Consider the following 22,502-nt stretch of genomic DNA (forward strand, 5'->3'; position numbering starts at 1 on the left):
AAAAAAAAAAAAAAAAAAAGAACTGAGTTTGGATTCTAAGCACTTAGATGAAAAAGCCTGAGTGTGGCAGGCAATGTGTACCTGTAACCCAGCACTGGAGAGTGGATACAGATGTGTACCTGTAGCCCAGCACTGGAGAGTGGAGACAGATGTGTACCTGTAACCCAGCACTGGAGAGTGGAGACAGATGTGTACCTGTAACCCAGCACTGGAGAGTGGAGACAGATGGAGTTATCAGCTAGCTAGACTACTAGAAAAAATGAGCTCTGGATCCATTGACAGACTCTGCCTCAAACATTTTTAAATGGAAGGGCTGGTGAGTTGGCTCAGTGATTCAGTCAGTGCTCCCCAGCCTGACAGCCTGAGGAACTCCAGAGGACTCACTTGGTTGGAGAGAACCGAGTCTGCCAGTTGTCCTCAGATCATACATGCACCATGGTGCATGTGCGTGTATGCACACTCACACATGTGGACACACAAGCACACGCACACACACACATGCACACAGACATATAAATAAATGTAATAAAATTAAAAGAAATAAGGTGGAGATGTGATTGAGAAAGGCATCCTGATATCTGGTCTCTCCACTTTTCTGCATGAATGAATACACCCACACCCCCACACAAATAAATGAATGGAAGATTGAATGAATGAATGAATGAATGAGGAAGAATGAATAGGTAATTAGGGAAGTGTATGTTAAACACCCTGGATAGAGTCCATTTCAATGTAGGCATTCCTTATTCAGTAGTTAATGCTGGAACTGGCTGAAGTTACTAGAGCAGAAATGTTCAGGCTGGGGCGAGAGTCCTTCTCTCTGGGAGCCCTTGACCCACAGCAAGTCTCTAGCTCTGGGAGAAATGTGTTTTCATGTCTGGAGTCACTGCTACAGAGGCATTGCCATCAGCTCTAGGGCCAGAGTTCCTTCTCTGTTCCATATTGGATAAAGATGGCCTGCTCCTGGTCCCAAGCAGCCGAAGGAAAGAGTGAAAGATTCAGGCAATTCTCTCCCAAGGCACAGAGGCGGCTTCCTCTGGGGAGATCCCCACATGCTATCCCCAGTGATACTCCCTGGAGTAGCTGGTGCAGAGGGGTAAACCAGATGTCTAATGGCCAGTGTCCTTCTGAGTCATACGGGACCTCCCTAGACAAGTAGGGCAACATAGACATGAGTTCAAGGACCAAATGGGTCAATTAAGTCTAAGGTCTGTAGCATATTAACTGGATAGAAAAATGGAAGTCAACAGAGCTGATTAAAAATAGGACTAGGGTGTAGCTCATAGGTGGAGCCCTTGCCTCGTGTGTGTGTGTGTGTGTGTGTGTGTGTGTGTGTGTGTGTGTGTGTCTCCCTGGGTTCCATCCCCAGCATTTCAAAACAAAACTAACTTCTGTTTATTTATCACAGTCAGCTACAGGAGCAAACCAGATCATTAGTCCTGGTTTTTTTGTTTGTTTTGTTTTTTGTTTTTGTTTTTGTTTTTTTTATTCTCAAGACAAGGTTTCTCTGTATAGCCCTGGCTGTCCTGGAACTCACTCTGTAGACCAGGCTGCCCTCGAACTCAGAAATCTGCCTGCCCTGCCTCCCAAGCACTGGTATTAAAGTCGTGCGCCACTACCACCTGCCCGGCTAGATCATGAGTTCTATAGAATCTAAGTTATTCTATGGTGAAGCGTCTCCTGGGCAAGGGTGGATTCTGGTGCTGAGGACCTGCAGATAGGAAAGCTACAGTTCCACAGACCTCTTGGACTGCAGGTGGAAGGCAGGGGTGCTGGGGTTCTGAGGCAGCTTGCTTAGTCTCTCTCCTGGAGAATCAAGGGTGTGAGTGGCTCTCCACCCCCTCCCTGACTCCTACAGTTCTGGGTCTGGTGGTGACTTTATTCATTATCTAGACCAATCTAGTCCCTAATTCTCCAGGCAGGCCCAGAGGGGTAAAGTAGCTTGTTTGAGGACGCACAGCTTCTCAGTTTAGACATTCTCCGTCCGAAACCCACCTTGCCTCTGTTTTCTTCCCACAGTTTCTTAGTCCTTCTATGATCCTCCCTTCTATCCCTCTTCCCTCTTATCACCCACAGCATTCATCCCAGCGGGTCCTGGCCTTTGGGAAGACTCTGAGCCCCTGAGAGGCCCCACCCCTATTCCTTCTCTGACTGGGATATAGGCTGCCTCCAGCACCATGGCCTTCTCTTCACGATTTGCCTTCTGGGAGCAAAAGGGAAGTTGGATTTCAAAATCTTGGTTCTCTTATGTGCTCAGCATGGTGAAGCTATAGAGGGACTGGGGCATGTGTGTGCATTTGGGGTTGCAGGGAGAATGACCAGTGGCTGGGGAGCCCTTTTCTGTCTTGATGGCTTCGGTGCTGAGTCACTCTCCTCCCTGAGCTCCACCTCTGGTAAGCCAAGCTGCCTTTTGTGCCGCTGGTGCCTCTCCAAGTTAATCCCTCCACGCCCTTCCACAGCCTGTAAGCCTGTAGCTCGCACTCACCCCTGGGACTGTGGGGTTCTAGGGAAGGCTCAGCCCTGATGCCTGTGGAGCCCAGAGTCTGGGGAATGATCCAGGTAGAAGAAAGGAGCTGTGAGTGGGGATGTCAGGCCAGTTGGCAACTAGCTCCAGAGAGTAATCCAGGCTGTGGCAGACGTGGGCATGCCTTTGTACATATGCACAGTCTCTGGCTGGACAATGACCTACACCGCCAGAAGCTTTAGGGAGGGGGGAGGGCATGAGTCAGCCTGAGGCTAAATCCAGAGCTGAGCTCATACCTGAGCCCAGTGTCCCAGACACTTTGAGGGGCAACCAGTATTTCCAATGCCTCACCTTGGACAGCCATTTGGGACCCCAGACACAGGCTACTGGAGAAAGGACAGATTTGGAGCTGGTGAGGGGCTCAGAGTGAACTTAAAATCTGGGCCATATGTGAAGCCAAGCTAACAGCACTATGTGCATTAATGAGTGTCTGTGCTTCGGGAATACTTAATATCCTCTAACCTGTGTGCCTAGGGGCTAATGCATGGTGTGATCCCAATGGGGAGGGGTGTTGGGCCTTGCTAAGGAGGACGGCAGGTAAAGACCTAGCCACCCTGCCTATATCGTACAGGCCGTCCCTTCCCCTTCTCTGTACAGACCCCAGCTTCTCTGAAATAGGAAGGTTTCCTCTGCAAGTCTTTGCCATCTTCCCTTGCCTTGTCCATGTCAGTGAAGACTAACCCATTGAATATGCTTTGTAGACAGGACATGGCTTCAATACTGCAGTGGCCACCATGCTGGACAGGGTCCAGGCACTGCTAATTGGAGCTCAAAATTGACCGTGGACCTTGGTAGAAAATGAACAGCCCCACTTCTCTATTAGATAATTGATTCTGGATGTTGCTAAAAATACCTTCCATTAGAAGTCAAGGCCTCTTCCTGGGCTCCTGTCTTCCTACTATGCAGGAAAGAAAGGCATGCTGAGGATGTCGTTGGGGTTAGGAACAGAGAGCTAGTTGCCTGGGAAAGGGAGGAATCTTAAGTTTCCTGGGACGGCCTGGGTTTAGGAGGCAGAGGTACTAGAAGAGTGAGCGAGCGGGCTTTTCTGACATTGTGGTCCAGCCCCTTGGAGTCCATCCCCAGCTTGACTCTGCACTGGAAGTAGCATCCACCACCAGTCCTTTCCCAGACAGTGACAGCGGCTGCTGTTTCCCCGACTCTGCACCTTCTGCTTGACTCAGACAGCCAGCTCTGGCTGTAGCAGTAACCCCCACCCCAGCCAGGGATCTCTCTCTCCTCCAGGCCTCACCACACCTTGCCCCATCTGCATGGATGGCAACTCTGTGACCCTGAGATCATGATGGGGTGGACCTCTGACAGCCCCAGTGAGCTGGCTAACCGAGCCCCCAGCATCCTTGGCTTTTAGTTTCATAGAGAATCTTAGTTCTTGTAACTCGGTCTCTGGGCAGTTTCAATCTCAGAAAAAGAAATGTCTCGCTCAGACCCCTAGCCCCAGCCCCAGTGCCGCTCTGCTTCTCAGGGAGAGAAGGCCCCTAGATCTTTTCTCCCAGCTTTGACCTGCCAGTGACTTCTCTGTCTGCCCCCCCCCCCAGGTTAAAGAGGAGGACAAAGGTGTGCCAAAACCCGGCCCTCCAGGCAAAGAGGAAGGGGCTGTAAGTGCTTCCCTGAGATGTGTGTGTGTGTGTGGGGGGGGTTGGCTTTGTCCCTTCTAGTATTACTGGTGTGGTTAGAGGGAAAGTCAGCAATGGGATGGAAAGTACAGTGTGTGTAGCACTACTTAGGTTACAAAAAGGGAGGAGGAAAGCTAAGGTGTTTTGGGGCCTCACCTTACCCTCTGTTGTCCACCCCTAACCCCTTTAGCTGATTACTTTCAGGTTTAGTTTCTTGGCCCTTTGGGGGCAGGCAGTGTGGGTAAGCTCCCACAGGCCAAATGAAAGCTCAGCTGCTGGGATTCCTCAGCCTGCACTGGGTGGCCCGAGATCAGGACACAAAGGGACTCAAGGCAGCTGCTGCTGGCGCGTCCACCCTACCCCCTACCCCACCCCACCCCTCAGCTGCTGTGTGCATAACCTTTGTGCCCACAGACACCCAGTGTCCCCAGACTCTACCACCTTGGGACAGAGACCCTGAATAGAGCTGGACTCTCAATAGGGTGAAAGGGAAAGATATCTTCTGAGAAGTATGTCCAAGGGAGGATGCAGACATTTTCAGGGTGGGCAAACTGTCCTTGCTGCCCCTACTTCCTTAGATGACTGATTAGCCAGGCTTGTGGCTTCCTTTGGAACTATAAACATTCCCAGAAGGTCAAGGCTAACCTGTGATTTCAAACGGATGTGTTTGAGATGTGTAGAGCCGCAGAGCAGCCCTGATTTTCTTTCTTTCTCTTTCGTTCTAACATGTAAAGTGCTTAGGAGAGTGTCTAGCAGACAAAATACAATGTATGTGTTAGCAATTACCATTGTGCCCTCGTCTCTACTTGTGGGGGATGGGAAGGAAGTCAGGCATGGGAAAGGAAGAGGACCCGGCAGTTGGAGCTATGGCCAGCTCTACAGTTCCCTGTCATGCCACCCAATACTCTTGGCCTAAGAAGCTGAAGAACAGCCAGCACTCAGCCCTCCCGCTTTACCCCCTCAGTAGAACTTCCCTAGAGCGGAGGCCTGGACTAAGCTGTGCTCAGAAGATGAGGCACCCTCTGCATGTGGCAGGTCTGTCATCTGTGAGTCTGTAAACAGGCATGGCAGCCAGACCTTCCCAGTGGTGTGATCAGGAATCACACCTTCCCTCATAGTGGTGTGATCAGAAATCACACCTTCCTTTCCAGTGGTGTGATCAGAAATCACACCTTCCCTCATAGTGGTGTGATCAGAAATCACACCTTCCTTTCCAGTGGTGTGATCAGGAATCACACCTTCCCTCACAGTGGTGTGATCAGGAATCACACCTTCCTTCCCAGTGGTGTGATCAGGAATCAGGGTGGCTCAAGGGATCGAGGACTGAGTTATACAGCTCAGGGAGTAGGAAGTCACTGTCTGGTCAGCTCCTGAATTGACCTTGTCTCCAACCACAGGCAGTGTGGTTAGCTTTGCAGGAAACTGCCCTGTCATTAGCCAGCGTGGCCCTCCTAGTAGCGGCCTCTTGCCTCGCCAGACAGTTCCTGGCTGAGTGTCAGGGAAGGGGTGGGTACCCTAGATGGAGAGTGCTAGCATACACCAGGCAACTCCTGGATGCCCAGAGGCTGGTAGCCACCCAGCTGAGCCAGGACCCCGCTCCCCAGGGAGCTCAGCAGCTGTGGCTACTGGGATGCTTAACCCTTTGTGGGCCCCAATTGCCTTCCTCCCATCATTCCACACAAGCCCTCTGGGAGGTAGGAGTCTCTAACCCACGAGAAGTTTGCAGGAGGGAAACAATGCCAGCACTGGTCATCTGCAGCTCCTAAGAGTGTAGGTGGAGGGGAGACAGTGGGTACTGACCGGAGGAGCTGGGTTGGGGGAGATGCTTGACTCAGGAGGAGCACCTTGTCAATTTCTTCCTTCAGGGTGGTCAGGCTGTGGGTCTGACTACTTAGAGAACTGAGTGATGAAGAGGTAGGAATGGCGAAGGCAGGGAGTCCTGAGGAAATAGGCCAGGGACTGGTGGTAGAAGCTGACCTACCACCTAAGGCTTGGTTGTCCTCCTTACCTTCCAGCGGGCTATGAGGGAATGGGGTGTGGGGGGGGGAGGATTGGGCCTTGGTGGCTATGCTGACATAGACAGTAATTCTAAGGTGCTCATGGGCTTTGGGGCCCCTTGTGTTAGCGTTTTCAGTGCCCTTCAGACCTTCTGAGGGTGGCGGCATAGTGATCGGGGAGAGAGAAGCCGAGGTTTTCCATGCAGTTGACTCAGGAGGAGCACCTTGTCAATTCCTTCCTTCAGGGTGGAGTGAAGGGAGCTTTTGATCTGTGTGTTGTTTGGTGGGCGAATGGAAGATCTGTCTCGGGGCCTGAGGCCACACTCCCTTTCATCCTGTGTGCATGACATGTGTAGGGGTGTGGGGTTGCTACTCATGTCCTCCTGTATTTATGTGACTATAGCTAGAGACCAGCTCTAAGGACAGCAGTGCTCCACCTAGGAGTCCTCAGCCTGCCACCAGCCCGGTACCCTCAGAGACTTCCCAGACAGCCAAGAGTCCCGAACCCACGCTCACCATGAATGGCCTAGGGGCTGCCTCAGCCGAGAGCCCAAATGAAGAGACCCAAGGCCTGTCCCGGAAGCGGGTGGCGAATGCAGTGAGGAAGGTGGTCAGCAAGGTTCTGCCTGGTGAGGAGCCTGGGAATGCCAAGGAGCCTCCAGGCCGAGGAGCCAAGTCCCCAGAGCACCCAGCTCGAGGCAAGAAGGGAGAAAAGGCATCCTCTAGTCCCAAGCCCCCGCCACCACCGCCTCCTCCTCCTGCTCCACCAAAGCCTGAAGCAAAGAAGGAGGCAGCCAAGGACGAGCTCTCTGTGGGCCTACGCAGTCTGATGTCTAGGGGACGTGGCAAGGACCACAAGTCCCGCAACAAACAGCCTCCTGGGAAAGGGGAGAAGGCCTCCAGCCAGGAGTCAGCCTCCTCTGGAAAATCAGGCTCTCCAGACATAGTGGACTCCCCAAAGAAAGCAGGAGCCCCAGCCAAGCCTGAAACCCCAAATAAGCAGTGTTCCCCAGCCCCGGCACAAGAGCTGGCTGACCCAAACTCAGCTGGCTGGAAGCTGAACCCCTCTGGAGAGCAGCAGGCCAAGTCATCAGTGTCTGATGTGCAGCAGGAGGTACCAGAGTGTGCCACTAACCTGTGTCCCTCACCACTCTTCCTGGAGGGCTTAGCACCCTCATGGTGGCTCCCTTGAGCCTGAAGGAGCCTTGCATGATCAAAGCTGGCCCAGGGTCATGTGCCCACCCATGGTCATGTGCACAGCTTTCATTAACCTCGTGCCAGCATGAGCGCCAGCTTGGACTCTGGCCTGGTGGCTGAGATGGGAGCTGCTCACCAGCATGCTGCAGGCCTTTTCTGTGAGAGTCACAGCCTGAGTCTTGGCAGATGCGCGCAGGGCAGAGACAGGTTTCTTAAGTCAGGTGACCCAGGCTCACATCTTCAGCCACATCCCTGGGAGACTTCAGCAAGGTCCGTCACCAAGGGCCTGTCTGTCAAGTGGGGAGTTATCATACAGGTCCTTAGTCCCTTCTGTGAAGCCTTAAGTACTGGGAATTGGTCATTTTTATATCTTGGAGTGTTTCATGGTAGACATACAAGTAGCCACTTGCAACCACCTTGTGTGACTGTGCTCAAGGCAAATAGTCTCACTTCAGAACGTGGTTTTTGCCACCAAAATAACTAAGAAAAATCTTTTGTTTGGGGGACTCTTTGGAGTTTTTGAATTACAAACAAGGGGTGATGCCTGCATCGAATGGTAGATGTGGTGATTAGATAGGATGCAGGTCATCCGCCAAGCCTGCCCGCCAGGTACCCACGATGGTAGGACAGACAGTGACACTGATGATAGTCACTAATGCCATCACTACCTGAACATCCTTCTGCAGGGCTCTTGGGAAGTTCTGTGCCTGGGTGCCAGGGAGCCCTTTGTAGCTGCAGCACCCCATCTTCACAGGTGTTGGCTCCTTGGCTGGCCTTGAGTTAGAGTCAGTTCTTTTCGAGCTCCTCCACCGTGTGTGTCCTGCTGAGGTCTCGGAGGATGTGTGTTGGGAGTGACATTAGCTTTCACTCTGCCTCCCTGGGCTTTCTCAGATTTCTTGTAGTTAGGAGAGGAGTGAGTTGGTTGCCAGGGCACAGCCTGGTGACCTTAGGCACTCACTGGCTGATTCCTCTTGGAAGCCATCTTTCCTGGAAGCTTCCTTGCCCCCATTCTTCCTGGTTTTGCAGGATATAGAGAAAAGCCAGCTGTACACCCTTCCCCAACCTCCTGGCATGCTCTGTCAGAGCACTGTGTTCCTGTCCCACATGGAAGAGTTGGCAGGGGCTTTTTGGCATGATGACCAGGGTAGCAGCTGAACTTTAGTTCCTTGGGGAACCTTAAGTTGCCAGGGAGTGTCACGTGCCTGTCCTGGGCTGTGGCCTCCTTCCAGCTCTCTGCACCTTCTTCTTGCACTAGGGTGGAGTTGGGGGCTGAGACATGTCTTGACCTTCATTTCTGTTCATCCTGCAACAGGAACATGGGGTGCACAGGACCCACAGGTGGTGGGTGGATAATAGGGTTATTTTGAGCTCACAATGGTTAAAGCCATAGGGAGAGGTAACCCCAGGCCTCACAGGTACCTACCTGTTCCTTTTTCATACCATAGAGTTTTAAAACTCAAACTGGTGCTCGGCTTGTCTCCCTGACCCCGCTCCACCTCTGCACTGGGTCCCAGTGGCTTTCTGGGCTAAGAGCTTGGCATGTGGTGTCCCCTCTGTCCCCTGGGCCAGAACTAATAGTGGTTTAACCTTTAGACAGGAGCTGACCCTGAGGTCCGGCTGAGTCCTGCAGAGGAGGCACACCAGCGACTTGAGAGGATCTTCACAGCTTCTGTAATGCTACCTTCCACATGTGTAGGGTTCCCAATCCCAGAGCTGATGGCTGGACAGTGTGTGTGTGTGTGTGTGTGTGTGTGTGTGTGTGTGTGTGTGTGTGTGTGTGTGTGTTTCTCTAGCCCTGGTCTCCTACTTTGAGGATGCTCATTGGTGTGAGGGCCTGGTGTCTGGCAAGACAGGAGTCAGTGTTTCACATTTTGATGCCTGGTGTCTAGACCTCTGAATATTAGCCCTTCTCATTTCTAACAAACAATGTCCAAGGCTTGCCTGGCTCCCATTTCTGCCAGAAAGGGTTTGAGAGGTTTAAGTAACCAGAATGTAGTGTGTTAAGGTCAAGTCTGTCTCAAGGGTTGGGCACTTGACAGGTAGCTAGGGTAGGAGCTGGGTGGAATGAGGCCTCTGTTTGCAGTGTGGTCCCTGTGCCTGCCCAGGTGTGGAACATGGTGCAATGGGGGCTGGAAGAATGTGTCTTAGATTTAGGCTGACAGTTCCCTTGTGCTAGCTCTGAAATGTAGCCCTTGGCATGGGGAGTTGGCACCTCTGGGCTTGTGTTTAGAGAGGTCAGATAGCAGTCTCTTAGTGTCTGGTAGCCATAAGGAAACTGGTACCCTGGGAGCAGGGGGAAGGCAGGAGGATGGGGGCTGGGTAGGCCTTGGGTGTTATGAGGTGGCCTGGCCTACCAGGGGTGTGGGAGAGCAAGACTAATCCAGGGTGGACTGAATAGCCAGTCCAGGACAGACTGGCTAGAGACAGAGTGTCAGATTCCTGTGTGCCACAAGGAATGACCCACAAGAGCCTTCCTTCTATAGGGTCTGGTGATAACAAGAACCTCTCCTGTCTCGGTCTGGCCTCTCTCGCCTAACCAGCAGCCCAATCCTGGGCAAGTGCTCTTGACTCCCACTCCTTATCAGGAACAGAGTGCTGGCTCACGCATCTAGGGGTGTCTTTTGGAGGGGACCTGCAGTGGTCTCTACCTGTCTTCACCTTTTTTCTCTTTCTCTCTTTGCTTGCTGCTGGTAGCTGGACCCTGAGGCCGCCTCTCCTGCCCACAGCCAGGTAGGGTGCTCCTGCCCCAGCCAGGAGCCCTCTGCTTTCTCCAGTGACAACCCACCACCCTCACCTTGCACCTGGGCTGGCGTCTGTGCCCGGGCCTCCTGCTGGAGTGTAAGGCCTCCTTCCCTCTAGGTTCCTACTTTGTATTGGGCACCCAGGGGAGCTGAGGTCATGCAGCTGTGGCCCTCGGGGAACTTCGTGGCCCCAGCTTTGCCTCTCAGCCACTGGAACCCAGGTGCTGCTGCCCTGATCACTCTGGGTAGGAAAGCACCGAAACCCCTTCTTCCTCCCCTTAGCCCTAGCCTGCAGATGAGACGGTCTCTGTCTCCACCTGCTGGTCAGTGTGAGGAACTGTTCCTCAGACAGGCCCTTGAATGTCACTCACACAGGACCATAGAACATGCTCATTCAGGACAGAAGTTTCACTTGGTTCATGTGATTAGAAAAGGTAAAACACCGGTGATTGATTTTTCGAGACAGAGTCTTTCTCTATAGACCCTTCTAGAACCCCCTATATAGACCAGGCTGGCCTTGAACGCAGAGCCTGCCTGCATCTGCCTCCTGAGTCCTGGGTTCAAAGGCATGCACCAACAGTCCTTGCTCAATCCTTTAAAGATTAAGAGATTAAAGACCCGGCATTTTAAAATTTTCTCACCTAGACAAATCAAACATTGACAGCTTTGCTACGATCAACCTATTGATCTCCCTCCTTTTCAGTGACAAAGATTACACAATACTTCTAGTGACATGTTCTTGCCATTTTCTGATCCCTCACCCAGGGTTCAGAATCATAGAATGGTGTCTCTGCTTCAGTTCGGGGTCTCATGAGAAAGGGACACACCTAGGGTGAGAACCTGGGTGTTGCCATCTGGGGAGAGTGTTGGAACCAGTATAAGCCTGCGGGCTGGTCTGCTTCTAGGTGGCCAGCCTCCCTCAAAGTGCCATGACACTGCTGACAGTTTGCAGCCAACGAGCCCAATAACCATGGTATCTAGGTCCCCTTTTTGGTCCCAGTTCTTCTGGTGCCACTGCTTCCTAGTTCAAGTGCTCTTATTAGACGGCGTCAGATCTGATAGCCTCACACTATGACCGTGCTTATGAAAGCCCATTTTGATCGGTGACCTCTGACCTCCCAGCCCTTTCACACCCACTTCTGTGCTCCCTGTCTTTGACCAGTCAGCTCTGTCTCATGCCCCTGCTGCCCTGTGCCCTCATGTGACACTAATATGCCCACTAATATGCAGCTACAATCTTCCAAGTTTACAAAGGGGCCTTTGTAGACTGTGACGTGGAGGGGAAGGGCACTATGTCTTTGCCCACATAGAGCATCTTCAGGCTAGGGCCTCTTATCATTCCATAATGCAGAGTCCTAGGATACAGGAAATGGCTCCTCCTATCTTAGGGAAAGAGCCCTTTCTTTTGGCATGAAAGAACCCGTGACGTGACTGTGGCCCAGAGTTCAGGGCTTGAGATGGATACAGATCTCACTGGCTTCCAGGGAGGAAGGAAGGGGGCAACTGGAGGTGGAGCCTGGTGACTCGCTTTCCTGGAGCCTGTTCTCTCCTGGCCATAATGCTTCCTGTGTGCCTGAACCCTCAAAGTTACAATCCTGATCTCACTGTCTTTGTCCTCAGTGGCTTCCTACCCTCCTTTCCTAACCTCTCTCACACACCCGTGTCCCGTCTCTTACCCGTGTCTCTTACCCGACTTTTTCACTTGCCCAGTGGCTCAACTTGAAACCTTTTCCTTCTTTGTCTCCTCATTCTAGCTGTCCTTGCCTCTGATCTTTTAAAGCAATGTCTATTTGTTCCCCCCTTCCCTCTAATAGGCCAAGACGGAAGAGCAGATTGCTGCCGAAGAGGCCTGGTATGAGACGGAGAAGGTGTGGCTGGTCCATAAAGATGGATTCTCCTTAGGTGAGTCTTTGAACATTGGTTATAGATGGTGAGACTTGAGTTAGAACTGGCCTGAAGGAATGTCTCTGCTTCTGGTAAGGCCTGGTAGTAAGCAAGGAGAGGCTGGTGAGCCTGTGGGGAAGAAAGCAGGACGAGAAGGCCTAAGGAGAGTTAGTAGAACTTCCCAGGCCCAAGTCCCAACTAACCCTGCTCTGCAGCCAGCCAGCTCAAGTCGGAAGAGCTCAGCCTGCCTGAGGGGAAGGTGCGTGTGAAGCTAGACCATGATGGAGCCATCCTGGATGTGGATGAAGATGACATAGAGAAGGTTGGAAGGAGTCTGGCAAGGGAGGACACAGGCAGGGCAGGCCTGTCCCTGTGATAGAGATGGGACCTGTGTCTTCATTGTCTGTCTTCCCAGGCTAATGCTCCCTCATGTGACCGTCTAGAAGATCTGGCCTCCCTGGTGTACCTCAACGAGTCTAGCGTCCTGCATACGCTGCGCCAACGCTATGGGGCTAGCCTGCTACACACCTATGCTGGTCCTAGCCTGCTTGTCCTTAGCCCCCGAGGGGCTCCTGCTGTGTATTCAGAGAAGGTGTGCCTTCCTATGGACTCATCCTACCTTTCCAGTTCTCTACCCTTCCTCTTGGGTACCCACTGAGGTAGTTCATAGTTGACCTTGGCAGAGGAGTCAAAGGGTAAGGACAGAGGGATAGCCTGCAGTCTTTAGTAGAGTTGACAAATACCTGCATTTCCATGCATGGCCTGGCCCTCCAAATACCTGGGCACCTCTAGAGTGACATTATAGAAACATATAAGCCCTAGAGGTGAGAGCAGGTGGGCCCAGCCCTGAGAGCCTCTCCTTCCTCTCTATTCCTCTCCTGTTCTAGGTGCTGCACATGTTCAAGGGGTGCCGACGAGAGGACATGGCACCCCACATCTATGCCGTAGCACAGACTGCATATAGGGCGATGTTGATGAGTCGTCAGGACCAGTCCATTGTCCTTCTGGGCAGCAGCGGCAGTGGCAAGACTACCAGCTTTCAGCATCTGGTGCAGTATCTGGCTACCATTGCGGGCACCAGCGGGACCAAGGTGTTCTCAGGTGAGGCAGGCAGCAGGGGTGTGGGGACAGGAGAATGATCCACTGAGATGCCGCCTCTTTCCCCTGGGTTATCCCTGAACAACTCCCCAAGCAATCCATGGGCAATTGTTGTCTGGGACATCCTGGAGCCCAGGCCTTTGGGGTAAGCTGTTCCTGCGTTTTCTGATGTCCCCCGGCTCTGTGCTCTGCAGTGGAGAAGTGGCAGGCCCTGTCCACCCTCCTGGAAGCCTTTGGGAACAGCCCCACCATCATGAATGGCAGTGCCACCCGCTTCTCCCAGATCCTCTCCTTGGACTTTGACCAGGCTGGCCAGGTGGCTTCCGCCTCCATCCAGGTAAGGGGCATTGCCCAGGCCTAGAGAGCAAAGATGGACCCCTGGGTCACCCTCTCCAGGATTCTGCCTTTTGAAGTGGATCCCATGACAGCACAGGCGGGGTTGGCCTCCAGCTCTCCTGCACATCTCCTTTCCCCTCTCCACCATACTGCTGGGAACCCCACCCACTCTGCCCATTTTCTGAGACCCAGGGACTTAGGACTTCTGTCAGGCTAGTGCTACACACTTGATAATAAAGTAAGGCTCAGGCACACTGATCTTCTCTTCACACTGAATGAAGTTTCTTTTTGAAAAATGATGTTTATTCATTTATATGTGTGTATGTATGTATGTATGTATGTACACACACTCACCGGCATGCCACATCATGGAGGTCAGAGGGCACCTTGCTGGAACTGGTTATTTCCTCCCATCATGTGGGTCCTGGAGATTAAACCCAGGTTGTTAGGCTTAGTGGCAAGCATTTTTGTCTGCTGAGCCATCTTGCCATCCACTAAGTGAAGTTTTCCGCCGTAAGTGTCCATCGCCCTGGAACAGCTGGTTGCTGGGTACTAGGCATGGTAGCTCCCACCTCCACCCCACCCCCCCATTCAGGAGATGGGGACTTTCTTCCTTTGCCTGGCTCTGGTTTCTACCTTTACTGATCTTAGTGGAGTGTAGGTTGTTGAGCCCCTGGGAATAGGATGGCCTGCTGGTTCTCTGGCTTTGGAGGATCATGGGTAGGAGGAATGTGACCCTTCTTCCTCACCTCTGCTGTGCCACAGACAATGCTCCTGGAGAAGCTGCGTGTGGCTCGACGCCCAGCCGGCGAGGCTACGTTCAATGTCTTCTACTACTTGCTGGCCTGTGGAGATGCCACCCTCAGGTGAGATGGGATGGGGGCTCTAATGGGGCTGTGGACTCCAGCCCCACTGACTAGGATTGTGGGCCTTGCCAGCTTCTAACCCACAGTGCCTGTGTCCTTCCCCTGCCGTGTGCTGTCTCCAAGCTGGGCCCTAGGGATGGTGAGGTTATAGAGACACAGGTCTTGCCACTTAGGAATTACTTGGTCTTGAATCTTGGGGTCATGCCGTATGAAGGGGACACAACTGGCCCCCTTGGTGTTCAGTTGTCTCCAGGTCTGGGGAAGAAGCTCACCTGGATGCAGGTGGGAGATAGCTTGCCTGTGGTTGTGCAGTTGCTGTGAGCTGAGTTGGTCTGAAAGCCAAGCCTTCTCCAGAACCTCCAGCTGGCCCTCAGCCACTCACTAGATATACCTCTACCATGTTTTTCCATTTATGCCTTCAGACTGGCTCCCTGCTCAAGGCCAAGCAGGTGGCTCCAGGCACCCTCTTCAGCCCCTTTAACAGCAGAGGCATAAAGGAACCCTTCATGCAGGCTCCCTGCTCCTCTTTGGGGTTCTAACCACACCCTTTCTTCTAGGGAGGCTGATGTCCTGCTGAGGCATCCAATCCAGTTAGGAAATGAGGAAGATCTGGCTGGATGATTTGGGTGATGGGCAGACAGAACCCAGTCTGAAAGCTATGATTAGTTGTCATCCCTGAGAGGGATATGGCCTTGGCCTGGGGACAGAGCCTCATGCTGATGCCTCATTTGTACCCCTAGGACAGAGCTCCACCTGAACCACTTGGCAGAGAACAACGTGTTTGGAATTGTGCCATTGTCCAAGGTGAGAGAGAGCCCATCTCTGGGGGCTGAGTGGGTGGCTCTAGGGCTAAAAGCCTCCATTGGCGGGTGGTTCCTCATAGGTGGGTTCTAGCATGGCTTGCATTCCCAGAGGATGCACACATAGGTCAGACTATGTGTGGGGAATGCTGGAAAGGATGCCCTCTGAGGTGCAGAGCCAGCACTGTTCTCTCCCGTCCAGCCTGAGGAGAAACAGAAGGCTGCCCAGCAGTTCAGTAAGCTCCAGACAGCCATGAAGGTACTGGCCATCTCCCCTGAGGAACAGAAGGCCTGCTGGCTCATCCTGGCTGCCATCTACCACCTAGGGGCTGCCGGAGCTACCAAAGGTAATGGAAAGCCTGTCCTGTTACCCAGAATGCCTTGGAGGCCCCTACCCATTTGTGTTGTTTGTTCTTGTCCCACATGTTAAGTCTTAACATTCAGCTGTCACCAGGCAGCCTTCCCCCACCTCCACACATAGTCCGACCTGTGCGCCGTCTCAGTACTCAGGGCAGGCTAGAGAAACATCTGTCCATGATTGCCTGAGGCTTGGCCTTAGCTGTCAAGACAGAGTGAGGAGCGAGCGGGTAGGTAGCTTGGGTGAGGGATAGAAGGTACTCCCTCAGAGCGTCGAGTGACTTTCCTTCTCGTTCCCTTCCTGATAGAGCCCCTTGAGGAACAAGACGGTAACTAACCTTGGCATACCTTGGGATATAGGACCTGCTTGACTGTCTTGGTGCTTCCCTAGGCTTCTGGTCACTGGGCTCATTTTCATGGCATGGAGAACTGGTCTAAGGAGAAGCCCTATTTAAAAAAAAAAAAAAAAAGATTTATTTTATGTATATGAGTATACTGTTGTTCTCTTCAGATACACCAGAAGAGGGCATCGGATCCCATTACACATGGTTGTGAGCCACCATGTGGTTGCTGAGAATTGAACTCAGACCTCTGGAAGAGCAGTCAGTGCTCTTAACCACTGAGCCATCTCTCCAGCCACCAAGGAGAGAAGAAGCCCTATTTAAGGATAGAAGAAGAGCCTGAGAGCTGTGGGACTTCTTAGAGCCCCTTCCCCCTCAGCCCCCCAACTCCTGCCCCCTGCCCCGAGTCAATTTTCCTTCTCATTTGCATCCAGAACGTGGGGCTTCCTGAGACCAGTTTCCCCATCTTTGGTAGTTTGGTAGTTGCTGCTCTTTCTCCTGCATGTCAGGGTGGCGGTCACTAGGGGGCAGCAGGCACCTGGTGACGGATGGACTTAGCACTAGGGACCGATCCGTGCTGGTGAATGGCTGGGGTGCAATCTGAATCAAGAGACTGCTCTCTTCTTTGGATATTGCACGGAAGGGCCAAGACTGTACCTGCTCTTCACCCCCTTTCCCTCCTGCCTTGCAAAAGGGGATGCTGGCTCTGGACAGCACTTCTGGCTTTTGTTCTCTCTGTCTTCTTGGAGACAACAAAGGACTGCTTAGCAGGAGTTGGGGAGCACTGGTGGCTGTGGGTGGGTGCATGCAGGAACGAGTGTCTGAGTGTCTGGTCTTTATGAGACCAGCTTTGGGTTAAAGAGGTGACCTTCAGACTGTTGGGCAGAAGGGTGTGAGCGCGTGTCGTCATGTCTTAAGTGAAGTGCTTGTTCTCTGAGGAGTCAGGCCCAGGTTTCCTCTGACCCTTCTCAGTTGCGACTGCAGGTGGAAGGCTGTCTGAGTGTTGATTCTCTCCTCAAAGTTTCGAGCATTTCCCGAGTGTGTGTGTGTGTGCGTGTGCGCGTGCCCATATGCACAGTAGGACATCTGTGGGTCTCTGTCAGTGTGATGGCATCCACAAACACATTCCTTTGAGACTGTGTACTCTTTTGTATCTCAGAGCCAAATGTGATCGTGTTTTCTTGCCTGCTCATCTTCATAAACCCCTGCCTCCCGCAGTCCCTTCCCGAGGGCCTGGCGGGCTCAGTTGATGACTGTTTGCTAACACACTGTTTTTCTTTGCATGCTGCATGCTGGTCCTTTGCCTTACAGAAGCTGCTGAAGGTAAAAACCTTGTTTCTTGTTGGCTTTCCCTAATTGCCGTGATTAGACCCATGTAGGCTCAGGCGAATATGTCTGTGTGGGTTGTTCCCTTTCCCCTGCAGCTCTGTTGCCTGTCCACTGTTGAACCATTAAGGTGTAGACGATGTCCCTTAGGGTAGGGGGTTGGGGAAGGATCTCAAAGTATCCGGGGAAAGGACAGATGCAGTTGCTTTCTTTTGCTAAAACCCCCACAGGCACACATGGCCCCAGTGCTCCTGCTGGGTGGGCCTCATCCTCTGACCTGGCCCTCACCCAACTCAAGCTGGAGAACAGGGATTTTGAAACTGATTGTGTGCCCTCTAGAGGCAGCCCAGGGAGTTAGTGCTTCTTTTAGGATCTGCTTTTTCCACCCTTAAAGGACTCTGGAAGAGCTGGCAGTTGCTGGTGATTCTGTTCCCACATCAAGATCAAGCTCATGTCAAGGCTGTCTTTTGTCTCCGGACGATGCCAACTCCCCCATCCTATGGGGTGAGGGTGCCAAGAGTCCCAGCGGTCTTCAGTTGTCCTAAGAAAAACCTAAGGTGCTAGATCTTCTTCTGTTTTTCTACCCCACAGCTGGACGAAAGCAGTTTGCCCGCCATGAATGGGCCCAGAAGGCTGCATACCTGCTGGGCTGCAGTTTGGAAGAGCTGTCCTCAGCCATCTTCAAGCACCAGCTAAAGGGCGGCACACTGCAACGGTCCACCTCCTTCCGTCAGGGCCCTGAGGAGAGCGGCCTGGGAGAGGGTACAGGTGCGTGGGGCCCCTTGGCTCAGGAGTGGGACTAGAAGGCCTTGCCTGGGACTTGTGGCCATCCTGGGGGTGGGCGGGTCTGATAGATCTAGTAGATGCCTGCAGTGGGACAGCCCCAGGACTCTATGCTGGCTGTGTGGGCAGAGAGCACTGCTGGGCAGGTCAGGTGGCCCCAAGAACTGCAGCTATATCTGCATCTCTGGTCCCCTAGGCACCAAACTGAGTGCTCTGGAGTGCTTAGAGGGTATGGCGTCTGGCCTCTACAGCGAGCTCTTTACTCTCCTCATCTCCCTGGTAAACAGGTAAGTGCCAAGTAGAACCCAGAGGCTCCCCACTTTCTGCTTTAGTAGAAGTGTGTTTGATGTTTCTGTGGTGGCTCGGGCAGGACTATCCTCTACCAGCAATGGACTGGCTATCCCTCTAAGCCAGCGGCCCTGGGCATCTGGGCAGGGAAAGGGGCCAGCCACATGCCAGGGCAGAGAAGTGGAGCTCACTGTGTGATAGGGCCCCATTCAGCTCTGACCCAGGCTCTTCCCACTAAGGGCTCTCAAGTCCAGCCAGCACTCACTCTGTTCCATGATGATCGTGGATACACCAGGCTTCCAGAACCCTGAATGGGGTGGCTCGGCCCGTGGAGCCTCCTTCGAGGAGCTGTGCCACAACTATGCCCAGGACAGGCTACAGAGGCTGTTCCATGAGCGCACCTTCCTCCAGGAGTTGGAGAGATACAAGGAGGTAGGTAGCTGCCCCCAGGGCCCTGCTGGAACCCCACTCCACCTCTCCTCCTGGCCCAGGATCCTGGGCAGGGCCTCTGCACATGCACATCGCCAACTTCCGGCTCTCCGTCCCCCCTCATTTCTGTTCTCCGTGTTTTATGGATGGAGAATCATCCTGGCCCTTAGCTGTGTCCTTTCTTTGTGAGTCGTCTGTGCGCTAGGAAGCTGAAGACATATTCAGAATCCCAGGGAGGTTCTTTCGGTGGCTCTTTACAGCCCACTTTTCAGTCTGTGAATTGCTACAGTGCAATTTCTGCCTCACAGTGGCCTGGGTGCCTCGTCTCCCAGATCCCTGTTCCAGATCTCTTAGAGTCTGACTTGGGTAGTAGCTAGCTATTGAGACCCTCTGAAGAGATCTCTGGGATGGGGAGATCTGAGATTTCTTCCTCCTGTGGAAAATGATATTTGTCTTGGAGGGGTGTGACTTTCTCTACATGGGTTCTAAGGATGATTGGGTGAAATGGAGAGAGGGCTTACTCTGCATTGCCTAATCAACTGGTGCACATAACAGCCGAGTATGATTGCAGTTTAGTATGAAAAGAGATTATGAGAATCTTAGCTGTCAAAAAATACTGAGTATTGCTACCTTGGGGGGTAATGAGCAGGTCGTCCTTTGGGATATTTTAGGGAGGCTCCTGCATGCAGGTGAGGCACTGCCTTTGCTGACCCTAGAGGCCTGGCCCAGCCTGCTCCTGTGGCTACACAGCCTGTTCCCGCACACTTTGTGCCCCCTTATGCATTACTATTGTACCTTCTTTCCTAGGATAACATCGAACTGGCATTTGATGACTTGGAGCCAGCCACAGATGACTCGGTGGCTGCTGTCGACCAGGCTTCCCATCAGTCCCTGGTAGGAATGTTAGGGAAGCATAGGCTAGCCTCAACTCTTTCCACTCACTTGCTTCTGGTAGAGCCCTCCCAAATGAGCTACTGTGGGGGCGGCGACTGTGGCCTGAGGAAGGATCACACCCATATAGCATGCATGCTGCCTAGCAGAGTGGAGAGCCACAACCCAGAGTCCCAGCCAAACAAGAAGATGCCCCTCCTCTCTTGCTACGTGAGGCTCAGACCCTGTCCTAAGCCCAGCTGAGCCTTCAGTGTACTTGCCACAAGCCCTGGTGTCCACTGCTGTGGGCTGGGGGTATGGGGTGAGGATTCAAATCCAGAGGCTATAATCCTTCCCTCCATCATCACAAAAGGAAGACAGATGCAGTCTCCCAGGACCTTCGAGGAGACAGCAGCTCCCTCAGACAGGGAAACAGTGTAGGGGCAAAGATAAGTATGTGAGTCCTCACTCCAAAGCCTTGGGGACAAGCTGTCACCCTTTATCTTGGATATCTTGATGCCTGGGGCAGTGGCTGGCCTAATGAGAACTTGGCGTTCAGTGATTGTCTCCAGTTCCAGAATCTGCAGCCTGTCCATTTTTTTTGGAGAGTGATATTTTTACTGGGCAGCAGAGCTCTTGGTCTGCTTTAGCTCTCCCTGTTTGCCTGCAGTGGGCCCTGCTGGGCTAACACAGGCATGGGGACAAATGCTTATAGTGCCTGGAAACTCTCCAGGGAAGATGGAGCGCCTGTCCCTAACCCCTGGGCTCCTGTGGTGGCCTCCCTGGAGAGCCTTCAGCATCTTCAGACGTGAGGAAGTTGTCCTGGCGTCTCCTGAGCAGCAGGGGGCAGATGTGTGTTAGGCTGTAAATCAGGCATCCTCTCGAGGTCTCCACTGTCTGATGGTTCTGGGGAGGGGTCTCCAGGGCCTCGTACCACATCACTCCTTCCTGCTGTTCGACTCCAGCTCCTAGAATACCACCACCACCTACTGGTCCTTGGCCTTCTGGGACTCATACCCAACTCCCGTCTATGGGGAAAAGATGTAGGCAGCACATCAAAGAGATCAATTTTCTTATTTTTCTTGTCTGCCAGGCCCTAAAAGCCAAGCAAGAATGGGGTGTGGGCAGTTCTTCCCGCCTAAGGAAGACAAGGGAGAGACACAGAGACACAGGAAGGGCACCTTCAGGCCAGCTGTGGCCGCAGGCCTGGTTTACTTGGTCTCCATGGGGTATTAGAAAGAAGAATTCCAGCCTCTCTTGAAAAATCAGAGACTTAGAGGCCAGGCAAGTGGCTCATTTGGCAAAACTATTGCTATGTAATTGTGAAAATTGGAATTCACCCAGGAGACAGAGACAGGAGCTCTCCAGAGAAGCTGGCTAGCTAGACTAGCCAAATTGGCAAGTTAAGGCAAGAGATATATAAGATGGGGACATGTTGAGGAAGGAAGGTGTCAGACATTAACCTCTCCTCTACATGCCTGTGCACACATGGAGGGAGGAGAGTGAGAGAGAGCATGAGAGAGAGAGGGAGAGAGAGAGGATGGGGGGGAAGAAAGAGAGGATGAGAATATTTGCCAACACCCACGACTTTCAGGCCCTTCCAGGACAGTAGTTTGCTGGAATGGCCACCATTCCCTTCAGGTAGGGACACATCCTGCTTTTACCTGTTACGCCTTTGTTGGCCACAGCCTCTAAAGAGCTGCCTCGGGGGTTAGTTCCTTGTGTTTGTGGCCAGCAGCTATCTAGGCATTCTCTGGGTTCCCCCCATGGGGACCAATGTTAGCCCAACAGCCATCATTTATGAAGACCCTCCTTTGAAGCTGGGTGTGGTGGCCCATGCCTTTAATCCCAGCACTCTGGAGGCAGAGTCACATCGATCTCTGAGGGTTTGAAGCCACCCTGGTCCACAAAGTTAGACCGACCCTATATCAAAATAAATAAGCAGAGAAAGGCCTCCTTAGAGCTCTGGCTGTGCACAGACTCACAGACTCCATCGCAATGAATCCACCAGGGAGTGAGGGCAGGGTGCAGGATGACCTTGCTCCCATGTCCTTGGAGGGGGTAAGGACCAAGGAGAAGCTCTAAGTATCAGGAGAACCTTCAGTCTTGGGTACCTTTGGACCCCTGAGTCCCAACAGTCCTTGGTGGTGGACTCTTAGCATTCTTTCTCAGCTCTTTTCCCATCTATGCCCATCTCATTGACAAGGTGGCAGCAGTGAGCACCCGGAGCCATACCGTTCAGCTTCAAGCCCCCGTGACTATAGCTGTTAATAGTGTGTGGCTGGGAGGGGACAGCTCCCTTTGCACAGCTCCACAAAGCTAAGCCGGATCTTTTCCCTTAAACATAGGTTCGCTCACTGGCCCATGCCGATGAGGCAAGGGGACTGCTGTGGCTCCTGGAAGAGGAGGCACTGGCCCCAGGTGCCACGGAGGATGCCCTCCTCGACCGTCTCTTCTCCTACTACGGCCCCCAGGAAGGTGACAAAAAAGGTAGGTGGTGTCTGGAGGATATCCCTTCTGCTTCGGAAAAGCCGGGTGGACTCTCTACCTGGATGGCGGCGTCGGGGTCCTGACAGTTAGAACTTTGCTTCCCATGCCCTCAGGCCAGAGTCCTCTTCTACGAAGTAGCAAACCAAGGCACTTTCTCCTGGGCCACAGCCATGGTACCAACTGGGTGGAGTACAACGTGGCTGGCTGGCTGAACTACACCAAGCAGAACCCAGCCACCCAGAATGCACCCCGGCTCCTGCAGGACTCCCAGAAGTAAGGCCATCTCATATCCTGACCCTACAACTGTACTCTGGGCTGGCTTCCTCTGGTGACATGTCACGGTCCCATCACTAGCAAGGCAGACAAGCCTCTGGTCCCTGAGACAACAGTCAAGGCCACAGGGCTGGAGGACCCAGAAACAGAGATGGGAGGCGTGGTTAGAAGTGCCTGTAGATTTCAGTGTGGACAGCTCCCTCACTCTTCAGAGAAAGCAGGCAGGCAGCAAACTCAGCGGCACACACCCATTACCTCAACACTCAGAAAT

General features: G+C 52.9%; 1 protein-coding gene across 27 annotated transcripts in view; it reads left to right on the plus strand.

Annotated features, from left to right (window-relative positions):
- Myo18a (myosin XVIIIA) overlaps positions 1-22,502 on the plus strand; it is a 105,141-nt gene that overhangs the window by 45,619 nt on the left and 37,020 nt on the right. For 6 of the 27 annotated variants that reach the window (XM_031354514.1, XM_031354519.1, XM_031354515.1 and 3 more), the window contains exons 3-18: positions 10,044-10,187; positions 11,905-11,992; positions 12,190-12,296; positions 12,390-12,566; positions 12,862-13,075; positions 13,267-13,409; positions 14,174-14,274; positions 15,015-15,078; positions 15,277-15,421; positions 17,084-17,095; positions 17,690-17,866; positions 18,078-18,168; positions 18,409-18,601; positions 19,406-19,492; positions 21,817-21,958; positions 22,072-22,231. In XM_031354514.1, coding sequence (XP_031210374.1) covers positions 10,044-10,187; positions 11,905-11,992; positions 12,190-12,296; positions 12,390-12,566; positions 12,862-13,075; positions 13,267-13,409; positions 14,174-14,274; positions 15,015-15,078; positions 15,277-15,421; positions 17,084-17,095; positions 17,690-17,866; positions 18,078-18,168; positions 18,409-18,601; positions 19,406-19,492; positions 21,817-21,958; positions 22,072-22,231 — 2,045 coding nt within the window. Of the gene's footprint in view, positions 1-2,076; positions 2,217-2,535; positions 2,560-2,705; positions 2,877-4,077; positions 4,138-6,555; positions 7,267-8,942; positions 9,021-10,043; positions 10,188-11,904; positions 11,993-12,189; positions 12,297-12,389; positions 12,567-12,861; positions 13,076-13,266; positions 13,410-14,173; positions 14,275-15,014; positions 15,079-15,276; positions 15,422-15,739; positions 15,761-17,083; positions 17,096-17,689; positions 17,867-18,077; positions 18,169-18,408; positions 18,602-19,405; positions 19,493-21,816; positions 21,959-22,071; positions 22,232-22,502 lie in introns of those variants that run through there. The other 21 variants (XM_031354503.1, XM_031354517.1, XM_031354520.1 and 18 more) reach the window with 13 other exon arrangements.

The sequence above is a fragment of the Mastomys coucha genome, unplaced genomic scaffold, assembly GCF_008632895.1.
Source record: "Mastomys coucha isolate ucsf_1 unplaced genomic scaffold, UCSF_Mcou_1 pScaffold5, whole genome shotgun sequence".
Classification (NCBI taxonomy): Eukaryota; Metazoa; Chordata; class Mammalia; order Rodentia; family Muridae; genus Mastomys; species Mastomys coucha.